Below are 17,013 nucleotides of genomic sequence, written 5' to 3' on the forward strand. Positions count from 1 at the left end.
ATGGGAAAAAAAAGTAATTTTTTTTTTCGAGATAAAGTCTACTAGCTCTGTCACCCAGGCTGGAGTGCAGTGGTGTGATCTTGGCTCACTGCAACCTCTGCCACCCAGGTTCAAGTGATTCTCCTGCCTCAGCCTCCCAAGTAGCTGGGACTACAGGTGTGTGCCACCATGCCCAGCTAATTTTGTGTGTTTTTAGTAGAGACGGGTTTCACCACGTTAGCCAGGATGGTCTTGATCTCCTGACCTTGTGATCTACCTGCCTCTGTCTCCCAAAGTGCTGGTATTACAGGCGTGAGCCACCGTGCCTGGCCTAAGTAAATATTTTAAAAATCAGTATTTGAATCTAAATGTATGTATCATATTGAAAATGCTGATTGATTATGTAAAAGAAAGTGCCACTGGTACAAATGTTATTGCGAAATAATTAACTTGAAGCTGAGTGTTAGTTTTAAGGTTTGAATAGTTACTTGGATTATTTCTTGGCCTGAGTCAATGTATATTAGAGCTGGAATGAGACTAGTTTTAAAAGTATATGATGTAGAAGTTTTTACATAGTAAGGGTATGAAATATCTTTGTAAGTCTTGGTAATAGTTATGATAATTGCTAAAATTAAGATAAGTGAAATGGTGATAAGGAAGAGAATAAATTTATTACTTTTTTTGTTTGCTTTTATTTATTTATTTTTATTTTTTTGAGACAGAGTCTCACTCTGTCACTCAGGCTGGAGTGCAGTGGTGCGATCTTGGCTCACTACAACCCCTGCCTCCCAGGTTCAAGCGACTCTCCTTCCTCAGCCTCCTAAGTAGCTGGGATTACAGGTGTGTACCACTACACTCTGCTAATTTTTATATTTTTAGTAGAGATGGGGTTTCAACATGTTGGCCAGGCTGCTCTCGAACTCCTGTCCTCAGGTGATCCGCCTGCCTCAGGCTCCCAAAGTGCTGGGATTACAGATGTGAGTCGCACACTTACTACTTTTTTGGAGTTGCATCATTTTTTTGGTTCCTAAAACCAATGGATTACTTGTATCCTTTAAAAGTTGATTAAGCTATATTTTTACATTAATATATGGAGGCATTGTTAGCAGTTCTTGCATACTTTCTCAGTAAATAAGGAGTTTTAAGCTTCTATTATTTGATTTATAATCTAATTTTTTAGTGTACATTAACAGTATGTGGGTCCTAGAATAATTTTGCTATTAAGTGATAGGAGTAGCATTCACATTTTCTCATGTGAATGATGGCTCATTTTATTAATGTGATATGTAAATTTTCCCTGTGGTGTTGTAATTAATATACAGAGGGAATATTGGGCTGTAATTAATATATTAATTACTATTAATAATGGTAAAATTAAATCATGAAAATGATTCTATAACTACAAATAGCTCTCTGATTAGGTTGATGGTTGGTGGTAGGGCTACAATGTTTAGGCTAGCTAATACTCATCATTTGTTATTAAAGGGAGCGATGTCTGTAGTCCTTGAGTTAAGAGAACATTTCAGCTTTACATTTATTCATAATTTACGTTTGTGAAGAAGAATAGTATGGATGATGTGAGGCCATGGGCAATTATTAGAATTATAGCTCCTATAAAAATTTATAGAGTTGGATGAAAAATGGCTATAAATACTAGTGCTATATGATTTATGGATAAATATGTAATAAGTGATTTTTTTTTTTGAGGGAGAGTCTCACTGTGTCTCCCAGGCTGGAGTGAAGTGGCATGATCTTGTCTCACTGCAACCTCTGCCTGCTGGATTCAAGCGATTCTTATACCTTAGCCTCCTGAGTAGCTGGATTACAGGCATGCGCTACCATGCTGGCTAATTTTTCTATTTTTAGTAAAGACAGAGTTTTGCCATGTTGGCCAGGCTGGTCTCGAACTCCTGGCCTCAAGTGATCCACCCACCTTGGCTTCCCAAAGTGCTGAGATTGCACTCGTGACCCACCATGCCTGACTGAGATAAGTGATTTTAAGTCTACTTGGTGTAAACAAATGGAGCTTGCTATAATTATTTCTCACAGGGATGCTATATAAAATGGATAAGCTATATATTCTGTTACTGGGTTTGGAATTATAGTAATTCGTATTATATTATAGCCAGCTAATTTACAGGTGCAAGAACTGTGGATTCAGCAATTGGAGCTTCTGCATGTAGTTTGGTAGTTAGAGATAAAGGGATATTTTTACCATAAGTGCTATCATGCATGCTAACCGTAAAAGACTATTATGTCAAGAGCTCAGTAGTGTTTAAACACAGTAACAGGTTATTAAAAATTGTAATGAGCCTGTGGAGTTTTGGATATAAATTAATGCAAGGAGTTGAGGTAAAAAACCAATTAGTGTATAGAACAGGAAAGAGAGCCCAGGATTTAATCATTCTATTTGGTTTCCTTATCAGATAATAATAATTAGAATTGGAATCAGTGTTGCCTCAAAGAGAATGTAAAATAGAATTAGTTCTGTGGCAGTAAATGTTATGATTAAGAATAAATGTAGAAAAGTTAATATTGAAATATATAGCTTTTTCATATATATGATTCTTTGGAGAGATGCTGTTGACTTGCTATAATTATTCGGGGAAGTAATCAATTTGTTAGTATTTTAATAAAATCAGGGCTGTTAGTGAGTTGGAGGAAAAAAACTAATGAAAAGTTTAGGCTATGTTTACTAAATTAGCCTTAGGGGAATAAACTGATGAAACTGCACTAGACAGTGCAGAGTTGTATGAATTCAAAGTTTAGAATTTTTAGAATATCATATCACTGGCATAAGCGTAATTGTGGGTATAATAATTGCTAGCATTGGAGAAAATTTGAGTTTTATATGTAATCTGAGCCATGTGCATTAGATACCATTGTTAGTAATGCCAGTCCTATGGCAGCCTCACAGGCTACAAATACTAGTAAAATGATAGGTATTATCATGGATAAGATAAAGAATATATTTAAAATTACAGGGATGCCTAGAATAAATAGTGATAGTATTATACATTCTAAGCATAATAATGGAGATATTAGGTGTGATCCCATTATATTAGTAGTCCTATTAGGGATGTGATGTAAACTAGAATAATACTGATATAAATTGAAGGCATATTGGTAATTATAAATGTCGTAATTTAATGAGTCAGAATTATTTGTTGTAATTTAAACTAATTGCCATATTCAAGTCAACTCATTCTTGTCCATCTTGGATTCATTCATAAGCTTAGGCCTAAGTCTAGAATGTAGTTTAAAATTAGAGCTATAGTAAGAATAACTTTTGGGTTACTTGTTTGAGATGCTCATGCTGTAGTAATAGGAGGGACATTTCTAGGTTGAATAATAGAAATGTAATAGTTAATATGAAACATTTTATGGAAATGGCAGGCAGTGCCTATTAGATCAAATCCACATTTGTATGGGCTTGATTTTTCTATATAGATGTTTAGTTGTGGGAAGCAGAATGTGATGATTACAAGTACTAGTGCCAGTGATGTATTCGTTGCTAAAGTTAATGTAAGGTTAATTATTCTTTTCCAGTTTAGACTAAAGCTAATTGATTGGAAGTCAGTTGTACAGTTAATACTAAAAGAATAGGATCTTCATCAATAGACAGAAATGTACAGAAATAGTCATTACATCTGTAAAATGTCATTATCAGGTAACTTCTATAGTGTTATAGACTGCATGTTTGTGTCTCCCCTCAAATTCATATGTTAAAATCCTAATCCTCATCCCCAATGTGATGGAGGTAGTGCCTTTGGAAGATAATTAGGGTTGGATTAGGTCATGAGGGTAGGATTGTTATAATGATGGGATTAATGCCCTTATAAAAAGAGAGAGAGACACAAGATCCATCTCTTTCCACCATGTGAGGATATAAGAAGGCCATTTGCAAACAAGGAAAACCACTCTCATCAGACACTGGATCTGCCAGCACCTTGATCTTGGACTTCCCAGCCTCTAGAACTGTGAGAAATAAATGTCTATTGTTTAAGTCACTCAATCTATTGTATTCTGTTATAGCAACCCAAACAGACTAAGTCATATACTTTAAATACTAAGAGTAATAATTTATATATTGGATACTTTCTATAACATGTGTGTATAGCCTAAGTAATGATAATAAGCCCATTGTATACATATCTATGATTCAGGTTAAGGAATACACCACCACTAATATCAGAAATATGTTTTGTGTACCCTTGTGAGATTACATCCCTCTCCCTTACTGTCCCCAGGTAACTAGTACTTCAATTTTTGTTGTAATCATTCCCTTGCCTTTGACTGTATCCCTAGACAATATATTGTTAGTTTGTCTCTTTTAGAACATTTTATAAATGGATCACACTGCATGTATTCTTCTGTGAATCATGCCACATATTTTCCTCTGTCACTTGCTTTTCTCATTCATAACTGATTTCTTTCTTTAGGCTGGAAAAGATGAAAAAAGAATATAGAAATCTGAATACATGGACAGACAAAGCTAACTATTTAAAAAGCATTCTAATGCCAAAATTGGAACCTAAGGATTCTGAGGTAATTGACATAATACATTCTCCTATATATAGATTGTAATACTTTTTATTAAGAATGAGATTGTGATAATTAAAAGTAATGATCAAATTTTTTGTCCATGATATATAAAATCCTTTTCATGGATCAGGTACTTACCTGTTTCAATAGTATATCATTCAATGAATATTTATTGATAATTTATAAGATTTAATAGTTAACACTATATATGGATTAAAGACTTAAACATAAGACCTAACACCATGAAAACCCTAGAAGAAAACCTAGGCAAAACCATTCAGGACATAGGCATAGGCAAGGACTTCATGACTAAAACACCAAAAGCATTGGCAACAAAAGCCAAAATAGACAAATCTGGTCTAATTAAACTCCAGAGCTTCTGCACAGTGAAAGAAACAATCATTAGAGTGCATCGGCAACCAACAGAATGGGAAAAAATTTTTGCAATCTACCCATCTGACAAAGGACTTATATCCAGAATCTACAAAGAACTAAAATAGATTTACAAGAAAAAAACAAACAAACTCATTCAAAAGTGGGTGAAGGACATGAACAGACACTTTTCAAAAGAAGACATATATGAGGCCAACAAACATATGAAAAAATGCTCATCATCACTGGTCATTAGAGAAATGCAAATCAAAACCACATTGAGATACTACTTCACGCCAATTAGAATGGCAATCATTAAAAAATCTGGAGACAACAGATGCTGGAGAGGATGTGAAGAAATAGGAACACTTTTACACTGTTGGTGGGAGTGTAAATTAGTTCAACCATTGTGGAATTCAGTGTGGTGATTCCTCAAGGACCTAGAAATAGAAATTCCATTTGACCCAGCAATCCCATTACTAGGTATATATCCAAAGGATTATAAATTGTTCTATTATAAAGACACATGCACACATATGTTCATTGCAGCACTGTTTACAATAGCAAATACTTGGAATCAACCCAAATGCCCATCGGTGATAGATTGGACAGGGAAAATGTGGCACATTTACACCATGGAATACTATGCAGCCATAAAAAACGATGAGTTCATGTCCTTTGTAGGGACTTGGATGAACTGGAAACCATCATTCTTAGCAAACTGACACAAGAACACAAAATCAAACACCACATATTCTCACTCATAGGCAGGTGTTGAACAATGAGAACTCATGGACACAGGGAGGGGAGCATCACACACTGAGGTCTGTGGGGGGGCTAGGGGAGGAACAGCGGGGGATAGGGAATTGGGGAGGGATAACATGGGGAGAATTGCTAGATATAGGTGAAGGGGATGGAGGCAGCAAACCATATTGCTATGTATGCACCTATGCAACAATCCTGCATGTTCTTCACATGTACCCCAGAACCTAAAGTGCAATAAAATATATATAAAATAATAATAATAATAATAATAATGCTCTTTCAATTGCTTTTCTCACAAAACTGTCTCCCTCTTGTCTTCTGTAAATTTGGGTTGAGTGGGAAGTTATAGTGTATTAAAAGTAGTTAGGAAGGCAGAGGAAAATGTTTTGGTTCTTTAAATATTTTCCCCAGTATATTTTCTTTTTTTTTTTTTTGCTTCTAGGAAACTAATATGGATGAGGCATCTGAATGCCCAGAAAGTAATCCATCTGAAGAGGGACTTGAAAACGTTATAGCAGTAGGTAAGAAACTAATTTGATTTTTTGTTTACTATTAAGATAATTGAAATCAAAGTGATTATATCACAAAAAGACAATTAGTAATTTTCTTTAAGTAGATTTCTTTTTTGTTAGGAAATAAATATGCATTTCACTATAGTTTCGGCATATAGTAGGTGTGATACTTTCAAAGAAAAGTCTTAGGCCCTATTAAGAGTTTTAAAAAGTTTTAATTCTGCTTTATTTTATTTTTAAATTTTATTTTATTATTATTATTATTATTGAGACCGGGTCTAGTTCTGTTGCCCAGGTTGGAGTGCAGTCACACAACCACAGCTCACTGCAGCCTTGACCTCCTGGGCTCAATCAGTCTTCTTGCCTCAGCCTCCCAACTAGCTGGGACTACAGGCACACGCCACCATGCCTGGCTAATTTTTGTATTTTTTTTTTTTTTGTAAAGACAGGATTTTGCCATTTGCCCAGGCTGGTCTCAAACTCCTGAGCTCAAGCAATTCTCCTGCTTTGGCTTCCCAAAGTGCTGGGATTACAGGCATGAGCCACCATGCTTCGCCAGTGCTCCTTTACTTTTTTAAGGAAGAGAAAAATATTAAATATTAACTATGACCTGTGAAAAGGCGTTTTTATTAGATATTGTGAACTAGAGCAATTTGTCTCTTTTATATAGAGGAGTGTGTTTATGGAGTGTGTGTGTGTGCATGTGTAAAAGAAAGTGTAGTAGAGAAAGAAGGAAATTAGATTAGCATTACATTTGAGAATTATCACAAAGTATCAGTAAGAGATTTAATAAATGAACTGTTATGCAGTCTTTTAAAAATCTCTTAAATTCACTAAGAAAGCAAGTTAGAGTATAGTACTACACTTTAAAATACACAATAATACAATGTAAAGTCTTGGATTCTGCAGGTATGGAATAATGATTTATTGTTGTAAGACTTTTGTCACAGGTTAATCATCTCTTTCCTCTCTACTTCTATTTCTCTAGCTACATCAGGCTTTTGAAAGATTCATTTCCTAACTTCTGGAATCTACCAGCCTATACTACCTCTTTAGCTAACTCTTTTCCTGAAACGTTCAAATTTTAGATACAGGATAATCACAGTTCCTCTCTTCAATATCACTGGAAGAATAGAGGGTAACCTTCCTCAATCACTGGTGGTTGCCATCGTTTTTTCTGTTACTTTTTTTCCTCTTACTCAAAGGTTGGTTGCATATATATTTACATTGTTATATCCTCTAGGATGTATTGATCCTTTATCATCATATAATGACCTTTTTGCACCTTTTTACAGTTTTTGACTTGAAGTCTTTTTTTTTTAATATGAATATGGTTACCTCTGCTCTCTTTTGGTTTCCATTTGCATGGAATCTCTTTTTCCATTCCTTCACTTTCAGCCTATGTGTGTTCTTAAACCTAAAGTGAGTCTCCTCTGCATAAAATACATTGGGTCTTGTTTTTATATCTATTCTGCTACTCTATGTCTTTCAATTAGAGAGTTTAATCCATTTACACTTAAAGAATTATTGAACTATTAAGACTTACTGTTGCTATTTTTTACATTGTTTCTGTCTGTCTTGTAATACTTTTGCCCATCTTTTCCTGTCATGCTATCTTTCCTTGTCTTTCATTGATTTTTTTGTATTGATAAGCTTTGATTCCTTTCTCTTTATCCTTGTGTGTCTTCTTTTATTCTCAATAAATATAGATGCAAAACTACTCAATAAAATGCTGTCAGACTGAATTCAACAGCATATTAAAAGGATCATACACCATGACCAAGTTGAATTTAACTCCAGTATGCAAGGATATTTCATCATACAGAAATCAATTAATGTGATACACTACATCAACAGTATGTAGGATAAAAACCACATGATTATCTCAACAGATGTGAAATTAGTGACAAACTTCAACAACCTTGAGGATAAACACCTTCAAAAAACTAGAATGACTAATAAACTAACTCAATATATTAATAATAAAGGCTATAAATGAAAAGCCTGTAGCAAATACCATGCTCAACAGTGAAAAACTGAATACTTTTCCTCTAAGATCAAATATAAGTCAAGGATGTTCAGTCTGCCACTTCTATTGAACACAATACTGGAAGTCCTAGTCAGAGCAGTTAGGCAAGAAAAAAAGGAATAACAGGTATCCAAATCAAAAAAGAAGTAAAATCATCTTTGTTTGCAGATGGCATGATCTTACATATAGAAAATTCCACAGACTCCTTACAAAAAGACCTGTTAGAACCAGTAAATGAATTTAGTAAAGTTGCAGGATATAAAACCAACACAGAAAAATCAGTTGTGTTTCCATACACTAACAATTTATACTACCCAAAGCAATTTACAGATTCAGTGCAATTGCTATCAAAATTCTAATGGTATTTTTCACAGAAGTAGAAAAAGCAGTCCTAAAATTTATATAAAACCACAAAGGACTCTGGATAATCAAAACAATCTTGAGAAAGAAGAACAAAGCTGGAGGTATTACACTTTCTGATTTCAAAATATATTACAAAGCTATAGTAATTAAAATAGCATGGACTGGCATAAAGATAGACATATAGACCAATAAAATAGAAGAGAGAGCCCAGAAATAAACCCATGCAAATGTGATCAACTGATCTTTCAGAGGTGTGCCAGGAATACACAATGAGGAAAGAATAGTCTTTTCATCAGATGGTGTTGGGAAAACTGGATATTCACATGCAAAAGAATTGAAATTAGACTCCTGCTTAACACCATAAAGAAAAATCAACTATCAATGGATTAAACACTTAAATGTAAGACTGAAAACTGTAAAACTCCTAGAAGAAAACATAGGGGAAAATCTCATTGACACTGGTGTGGGCAATAATTTATTGGATAAGACACCAAAGGCACAGGCAACAAAAGCAAAAACAGACAATGGGGCTATACCAAATTAAAAAGCTTCTACACAGTAAAGGAAACAACAGAGTGAAGAGAAAATCTACACAATGGGGCAAAATATTCGCAAACCATATAGTTGATAAAAGGCTAATATCCAAAACATATAAGGAACTTCTTCAACTGAATAGCAAAAAAACAAAACAAAACAAAAAAAAACCCACAAAAACCAATTACAAATGGGCTGAGCGCTTGAATACATATTTATCCAAAGAAGACATTACAAATGTCCAACAGGTATATGAAAAGGTGCTTATCATCATTAATCATCAGGGAAACACAAATCAAAATCATAAGACATCACACCTGTTAGGATGGGTATTACTGAAAAGTCAAGAAATCAATGACTGTTGGCAAGGATGTGAAGAAATTCAAACACTAGTACACTGTTGGTGGGAATGTAAAAAGATGCATCTGCTTTTGAAAACAGCGTAGAGGTTACTCAAAAAATGACAAATAGATAAATCATATGATCCTGCCATTTCACTTCTGGAAGTCTATCCAAAAGAATTGAAATCAGCATCTCAAAGCAACATTTGCACTCCTATGTTCATTGCCATGTTACTTAACTATTGTCAAGATGTAGAAACAACCTAAACATCATAGATGAATGGATAAAGAAAATGTGTTATGCACTTGTAATTCAGAGACATTGCAGGTTCAGTTCTAGACCACCACAATAAAGCAAATATTTGCAATAAAGCAAGTCATATGATTTTTTGGGTTTCCTAGGGCATATAAAAGTTATATTTACACTATATTGTTGTCTATTAAGTGTGCAATAACATTATGTAAAAAAATCAATGTACATGACTTAATTAAAAATACTTCATTGCTGGTTGGCACAGTGGCTCATGCATGTAATCCCAGCATTCTGGGAGGTCAAGGCAGGAGGATTGCTTGAGCCCAACGGTTCAAGGCTGCAGTGCATCAGGTAGGATTGTGACACTGTACTTCATCCTGGGTGGCAGAGCAAGACCCTATCTAAAAAAATATAGAGAATGGCTAGGTGCAGTGTCTCAAGCTTGTAATCCCAGCACTTTGGGATGCTGAGGTGGGCAGATCACCTGAGGTTAGGAGTTCGAGACCAGCCTGGCCAACATGGTGAAACCCTATCTCTACTAAAATACAAAAATTAGCCAGGCGTGGTGGCTCACACCTGTACTCTCAGCTACTCAGGAAGCTGAGACATGAGAATTGCTTGATCCCGGGAGGTGGCTTTGCAGTAAGCTGAGATCACACCACTGCACTCTAGCCCACTGCACTCCAGCCTAGGCAACAGAGTAAGATGAGACTTGGTCTCAAAAAAAAAAAAAATACATATATATATATGTATATATACACACACACACACACACACAAACACATACATACATATATATATAAATGATCATCTGAGCCTTCAGTGAGTTGTGGTCTTTTTGCTGCTGGAGGGTCTTGATCTTAATGGCTGGCAACTGATCAGGATGGTAGTTGCTGAAGATTGGCGTGGCTGTGGCAATTTCTTAAAATAAGACAACAGTGAATTTTGCTGCATCAGTTGGCTCTTCCTTTGATGAGATTTCTCTGTAGTGTGTGATGCTGTTTGATAGCATTTTACCCACGGTAGAACTTCTTTCAAAATTGGAGTCAATCCTCTTAAACCCTGTTACTGCTTTGTCAGCCAAGTGTATTTAGTATTCTAAATTCTTTGTTGTCATTTTAGCAGTGTTCACAGCATCTTCGGCAGTAGATTCCATCTCAGGAAACCACTTTCTTTGCTCATCTATAAGAAGCAACTTCTCATCCATTCAAGTTTTATGAGATTGCAGCAATCTAGTCACATCTTCAGGCTTCACTTCTAATTTGAGTTCTCTTGCTATTTTCATCACATTTGCAGTTACTTTCTCTACTGAAGTTTTATTGAACATCTTAAAGTCATCCATAAGGGTTGTAATCAACTTCCTACAAATTCCTGTTATATTGATATTTTGAGCTCCTCTCCTGAAGCACAAATATTCTTTTTTTTTTTTTTTTTTGAGACGGAGTCTCATACTGTCACCCAGGCTGGCGTGCAGTGGCACCATCTCGACTCACTGCAACCTCTGCCTCCCATCTTCAAGCAGTTCTCCTGCCTCAGCCTCCCAAGTAGCTAGGATTATAGGCGCCTTACACCACGCCTGGCTATTTTTTTTTTTTTTTTAGTAGAGATGGGGTTTCACTCTGTTGACCAGGCTAGTCTCGAACTCCTGACCTTGTGATCCGCCCGCCTCAGCCTCCCAAAGTGCTGGGATTACAGGTGTGAGCCACCGCACCTGGCCCACAAATGTTCTTAATGGCATCTAGAATGGTGAATCCTTTGCAGAAGGTTTTCAATTTACTTGGCCAAGATCCCTCAGAAGAGTTATCTAAGGTAGCTAAAACCTTAAAATGTATTTCTGAAAAAAGAGGACTTGAAAGTTGAAATTATTTCTTGATCTGTGAACTGCAGAATGGAGCTGTATTAGCAGATAGGAAAGCAACATTAATGTCCCATACATTTCCGTCAGAGCTCTTGGATGACCAGGTACATTGTCACTGAGCAGTAATAATTTGAAAGGTATCCTTTTTTTCTGGATAGTAAGTCTCAACAGTGAGCTTAAAATATTCAGTAAATCATGCTGCAAACAGATGTGCTGTCATCCATGCCTTGTTGTTCCATTTATAGAGCACAGGCAGAGTAGACTTGACAGGAACATTAAGGGCCCTAGGATTTTCAGAATGGTAAATGAGCATTGGCTTCAACTTAAAGTCACCAGCTGCATTAGCCCCTAACAGGAGGGTTGGCCTGTCCTTTGAAGCACTGAAACCAGGCATTGCCTTCTCCATTTAGCTATGAAAGTCCTAGATGACATCTTGTTCCAGTATAAGGCTGTTTCTTCTACAATAAAAATCTATTTAGTGTAGCCACTTTCATCAGTTATCTTAGCTAGATCTTCTAGGAAACTTGCTGCAGCTTCTACATCAGCACTTGCTGCTTTGCCTTGCACTTTTGTATTATGGAGATATTGTCTTTCTTTAAACCTCATGAACCAACATTTACTTACTTCAAGGTTTTCTTCTGCAGTCACCTCACTTCTCTCAGCTTTCATTTAATTGAAGATAGTTAGGGGCTTTCTCTGGATTAGACTTCAGCTTGAGGGACTGTTTGTGGCTAGTTTAATCTTCTATCCAGACCACTAAAATTTTCTCCATATCTGCAATAAGCTTTTTTTTTTTCCTTATCATTTTTGTGTTCACTGGAGTAGCACTTTAAGTTTTCTTCAAGGATTTTTCCTTTACATTCACAACTGGGCTGTTTGGTGCAGGAGGCCTAGATTTTGGCCTATCTCAGCTTTCAACATGCCTTCCTCAGTAAGCTTGATCATTTCTCACTTTTAATTTAAAGTGAGGGATGTGCAAATTTTCTTTCACTTGAACATCTGGATGCATTTTGGGGTTATTAATGGCCTGATTTCAATATTGTTGTGTCTTAGGGAATAGAGAGGCAAAAGAGAGGAAGAGAGATGAGGGAACAGCTGCTCAGTGGCATAGTTAGAACACACACAGCATTTATAAATTAAGTTTGCCATTCTTACAAAGGTCTAATATCCAACATCTATATGGAACTTAAACAAATGTAAAAAAAAACCTTTAAAAAGTGTGCAAAGGACATGAACAGACCCTTTTCAAAAGAAGACACACATATGGCCAACAGGCATATGAAAAAATGCTCAACATCACTGATCATTAGAGAAATACAAATCAAAACCACAATGAGATACCATCTCACACCAATCAGAATGGCTATTATTAAAAAGTCAAAAAATAACAAATGGTGGCAAGGTTACAGAGAAAAAGGAACGCTTGTACACTGTTGGTGGGCGTGTAAATTAGTCTAGCCACTGTGGAAGACAGTGTGGTGATTCCTCAAAGACCTAAAGACAGAAATGCCATTTGACCAGGCAATCCCATTACTGGGTATATACCCAAAGGAATAGAAATCATTCTTTTATAAGGACACATGCACAAGTATGTTCATCGCAGTACCATTCACAATAACAAAGACATGGAATCAACCTAAATGCCCATCAATGGTACACTGGATAAAGAAAATGTAGTACATATACACCATGGAATACTAAGCAGCAATGAAAGGAATGAGATCACATCCTTTGCAGGAGCATAGATGGAGCTGGAGACCATTATCCTTAGCAAACTAATGCAGGAACAGAAAACTAAATGCCACATGTTCTCACCATGTTCTCACTTGTAAGTGGGAGATAAATGATGAGAGCACATGGACACATAGAGGAGAACAACACACACTGGGGCCTATCAGAGAGTGGAGGGTGGGAGGAGGCAGAGGATCAGGAAAAATAACTAATGGGTACTAGGCTTAATACCTGGTGATGAAGTAATCTGTACAACAAACCCCCATGACACAAGTTTATCTGTTTAACAAACCGGCACATGTACAATTGTATTTAAAAGTTACATTTTTTTTAAAAGTTTGCTGTCTTAGATGGGTGTGGTTTATGGTGCCCCTCAACATTTACAATAGTAACATCAACGATCACTGGTCATAGAGCACCATAAAAGATACTATAATAATGAAAAAGTTTGAAATACTTTGAGAATTACCGAAATCTGCTGCAGAGACGCAAAGTGAACACACGCTATTGGAAAAATGACACCAATAGTCTTGCTCAATGCAAGGTTGCCACAGACCTTCAGTTTGTACAAAACACAATATCTGAGAAGTGCAGTAAAAAATGATATGGCTGTTTACCTACAATGGAATATCATTCAGCATTAAAAAAGAAGGAAATCCGGCTATATGTGACAATGTGGATGAACCTTGAGGACATTATACTAAGTAAAATAAGCCAGTCACAGAAAGACAAATATTACATGATGCCACGTATGTGAGGGATATGGAATAGAGTAGAATGCTGGTTACCTGAGGCTAGGGGGAGGGCGAAATAGGGAATTGCTTTTCAGCAAGTATAAAGTTTTAGTTATGCAAGATGATGAAGTTCTACAGATCTGCTTTACAACATTGTGCTGATAGTTAACATTACTGTATTTTGCACTTGTAAGAGGATAGATCTCATGTGAATTGTTCTTACTACAATTAAAAGAAAAAAATAAAAGAGCTGAATGAAGTCATATAGTTGTGACCATAGCAGTTTTCTTTTGCTAGAATTATGTCTTATTTATTTATTTTCTTCTTGTCCCTTTTAGGTTTTCCTTTTTTACATGCTGAATATGTATTCCTTATATTTCTAGGAAAATGTTACAAGTATTTCAACCAGCCTTCTTTGAATGGTCCTATTTTCTCTGATTTCATACACCTTTATTATTCCAATCCCAGTCCTGTCACTTATCATCTGGAGTTTATTTCCTCTCAACTTTTAAGAAATATAGCCTGTACCTGTGTTTGTGTCTTGTATTTATGGATCTGAAATGTTATTTACCACACCCCATCTTCCCAGAGATTTATCAGCTTGTTTTTACTAAGTAGTGTTTATGTTTGGATAGTTGCTTTAAGTTGCTCTTTGTTTTTAGTGAGAAAAAATATACTACTATTTTATCAATGTACATACATATAAATGTGTTTATTGTTTTTATATAAAATAAAATACTCCTATTAATTGTCCAATCAGATTTCCCTCTTGTAAATGAGGAAGATGAAACTACTTCAAATGAGGTAAGGGAAGTCAGAAGAGAATTTTTTAATAGTTGTTATTTTATAAAGGGATAAAATGTTTATAAATGGAGAAATATTTATGGAGAGAGAAAGGCATCCAAGAAGTTACTCAGTTGTTTCATAGTTTCTATTATGACAACATCTGCACAGTTACACTCTTGAAAGAGCCTTCTGCATCAGATATAGTAACATTTAAAAGTATGAAGATAGGGGACAAAATGTGTTGGGAAGAAAAGAAAGAGAAACAAGAAAAAAACATGAAATTCTACATAAGATCTTAGAAGTATATGCCATAGACTTAACTGCAGCTTTTAACTCATTGTCACCAAAATCTTTTAATTTGTCAAATTGTAAACTTTGTGCAGGAAACAATATTCTATAGCTTATAATAGAAATAAACAAAGCGTAGAGTTTATATAATATAATTTGCTTTTCAGCTAAATTTACATAAGGTATTCATTCCATAAAGCAGTGGCTCCCCATGTAAACCAATGAGAGTAAAATGTTCACTTACTGCTTGACAAATAGGATTTAATGATTTCCATTCTTGGGTCAGTGGCTCCCAGATACCAATGAAGAGTCAGTACTTATCACTGTTTTCCCCAGTTCAAGGAGAGTGAAAGAAGATAATATAGAGAATTTTTCATAAAGCTGAATTTATTTAACAGGCTATCCTTTATTTTACAATATTGTTCTTTGTACTGTGGTGCTATTAACATTCTCTTTATTTTCTTATATAGTTGTGATTTATTATATCATTTCTTTTGCAATTTGCTATTAAAATTTCCTATCTTTCATGATATATTAGTGACAGTATAATAACAGTAAAATGTCAGACCCTCAGATTTTTTATTTTGAGATGTTGCTGATTTATACATTTGGATATGTGAGAACCACTGTTTATCGTTTTTATGGATAGTATTCTACAGTTCTCAGGCAAGTAAATAATTTCTCATGTTTATTAAGGAACATAAAATTTACAAATATTAATGGTAATTTGTTATGATAAAGGATAAGAGTACAATTAATTTTAAGTCATTTTCTTAATTTAGAAAATTTTCTAGTCAATATTGATTAATTAGTAGCTTGTTTTATTGCTGTATTTTCTAGTTACCAGATAATGGTTATGAGAAAGACCTGACTATACCAACTTTGAACCAGTCGGACCAAGATAATTCAACTGCTGATGCTGCTAACAGTGATGAATCAACACCCCCCACTCACAGAAGTGCACCCATTGTCATTTCTAGCCAGGAAATAATAAAAGCAGGCAAAATACCACCTTTAGGTGAACATCAATCAGAAAGCATGCCAGACCGAAAAATGGAAAATGTGTTATTTCCACCAGAAGTGAAATTAAAAGATAACCATTCAGGCATTTTAAAAGCAGACTCATCTGTATCAAAGGTAAATTTGAGAAGTATATATACAAATCCAGAGAGAAGGAACTTAGATTCATCTCTAACAGAAATTAGCTGCTAAAACAACAATCTAAACTTAGCTGAAAGGGAGAACACAGGCTTAGTTTTCCCAGAATCAAAATTATAAGGTAGCTTTCAAAGCCAAGACCCAGAAGAAGACCTTGAGCTCAAGGTGTCTGCCCTTATACTAGAAGTATAAGACTAGGGATACAAAATAATCTGTTTTTTAAAATTAAATACAAATACATTGAAAATGTATTCAAATGTCTCCAAGTGGAAATGTGTCTATGTATATTAAATATTCCTACTTATCAATCAAGAAATGAGGATAGAAACCTTTCAAGAAAAGCAAAGTGATTTGAGATGCCAGTAATACAAATTAATCTCATGGGTTGCTAATTCAGCTGAAAGTGTAACAACAATAACAAAATGTAAATTCAAAGGAAATCTGAAAGACTGGGAAGTTATTTCAGTGGAATTTCCTAATAGAACTATTGTATTATAGGAAATAATATATGTTCTCCTTATTACAAATAATTTTGTAGTTTAAAATGAGAATATGAATTTAAAGGTACACCAAATTCTAGACTTTCTCAAAATGACAGTCATTCTACTTATATCTTTACATCTTATTTACTTATTTATTTTATTTTACTTTAAGTTCTGGGGTACATGTGCAGGTCATGCAGGGTTGTTGCATAGGTGCATACTATATCCGGCGTTTCTCCTTATGTTATCCCTCCCCACCCTTCCCACCCGCTGCTGTCCCTCC

General features: G+C 35.2%; 1 protein-coding gene across 1 annotated transcript in view; it reads left to right on the forward strand.

The window, feature by feature from the left end:
• C2CD6 (C2 calcium dependent domain containing 6) overlaps positions 1-17,013 on the forward strand; it is a 149,581-nt gene that overhangs the window by 66,000 nt on the left and 66,568 nt on the right. Inside the window, 4 exon segments of the mRNA XM_012446305.2 lie at positions 4,422-4,527; positions 6,104-6,182; positions 14,777-14,820; positions 15,931-16,227. Of these exon segments, the coding sequence (XP_012301728.2) occupies positions 4,422-4,527; positions 6,104-6,182; positions 14,777-14,820; positions 15,931-16,227 (526 nt within the window).

This window comes from Aotus nancymaae, unplaced genomic scaffold (genome assembly GCF_030222135.1).
Source record: "Aotus nancymaae isolate 86718 unplaced genomic scaffold, 86718_ANA_hifiasm-v0.15.2.pri h1tg000008l, whole genome shotgun sequence".
Taxonomy (NCBI): domain Eukaryota; kingdom Metazoa; phylum Chordata; class Mammalia; order Primates; family Aotidae; genus Aotus; species Aotus nancymaae.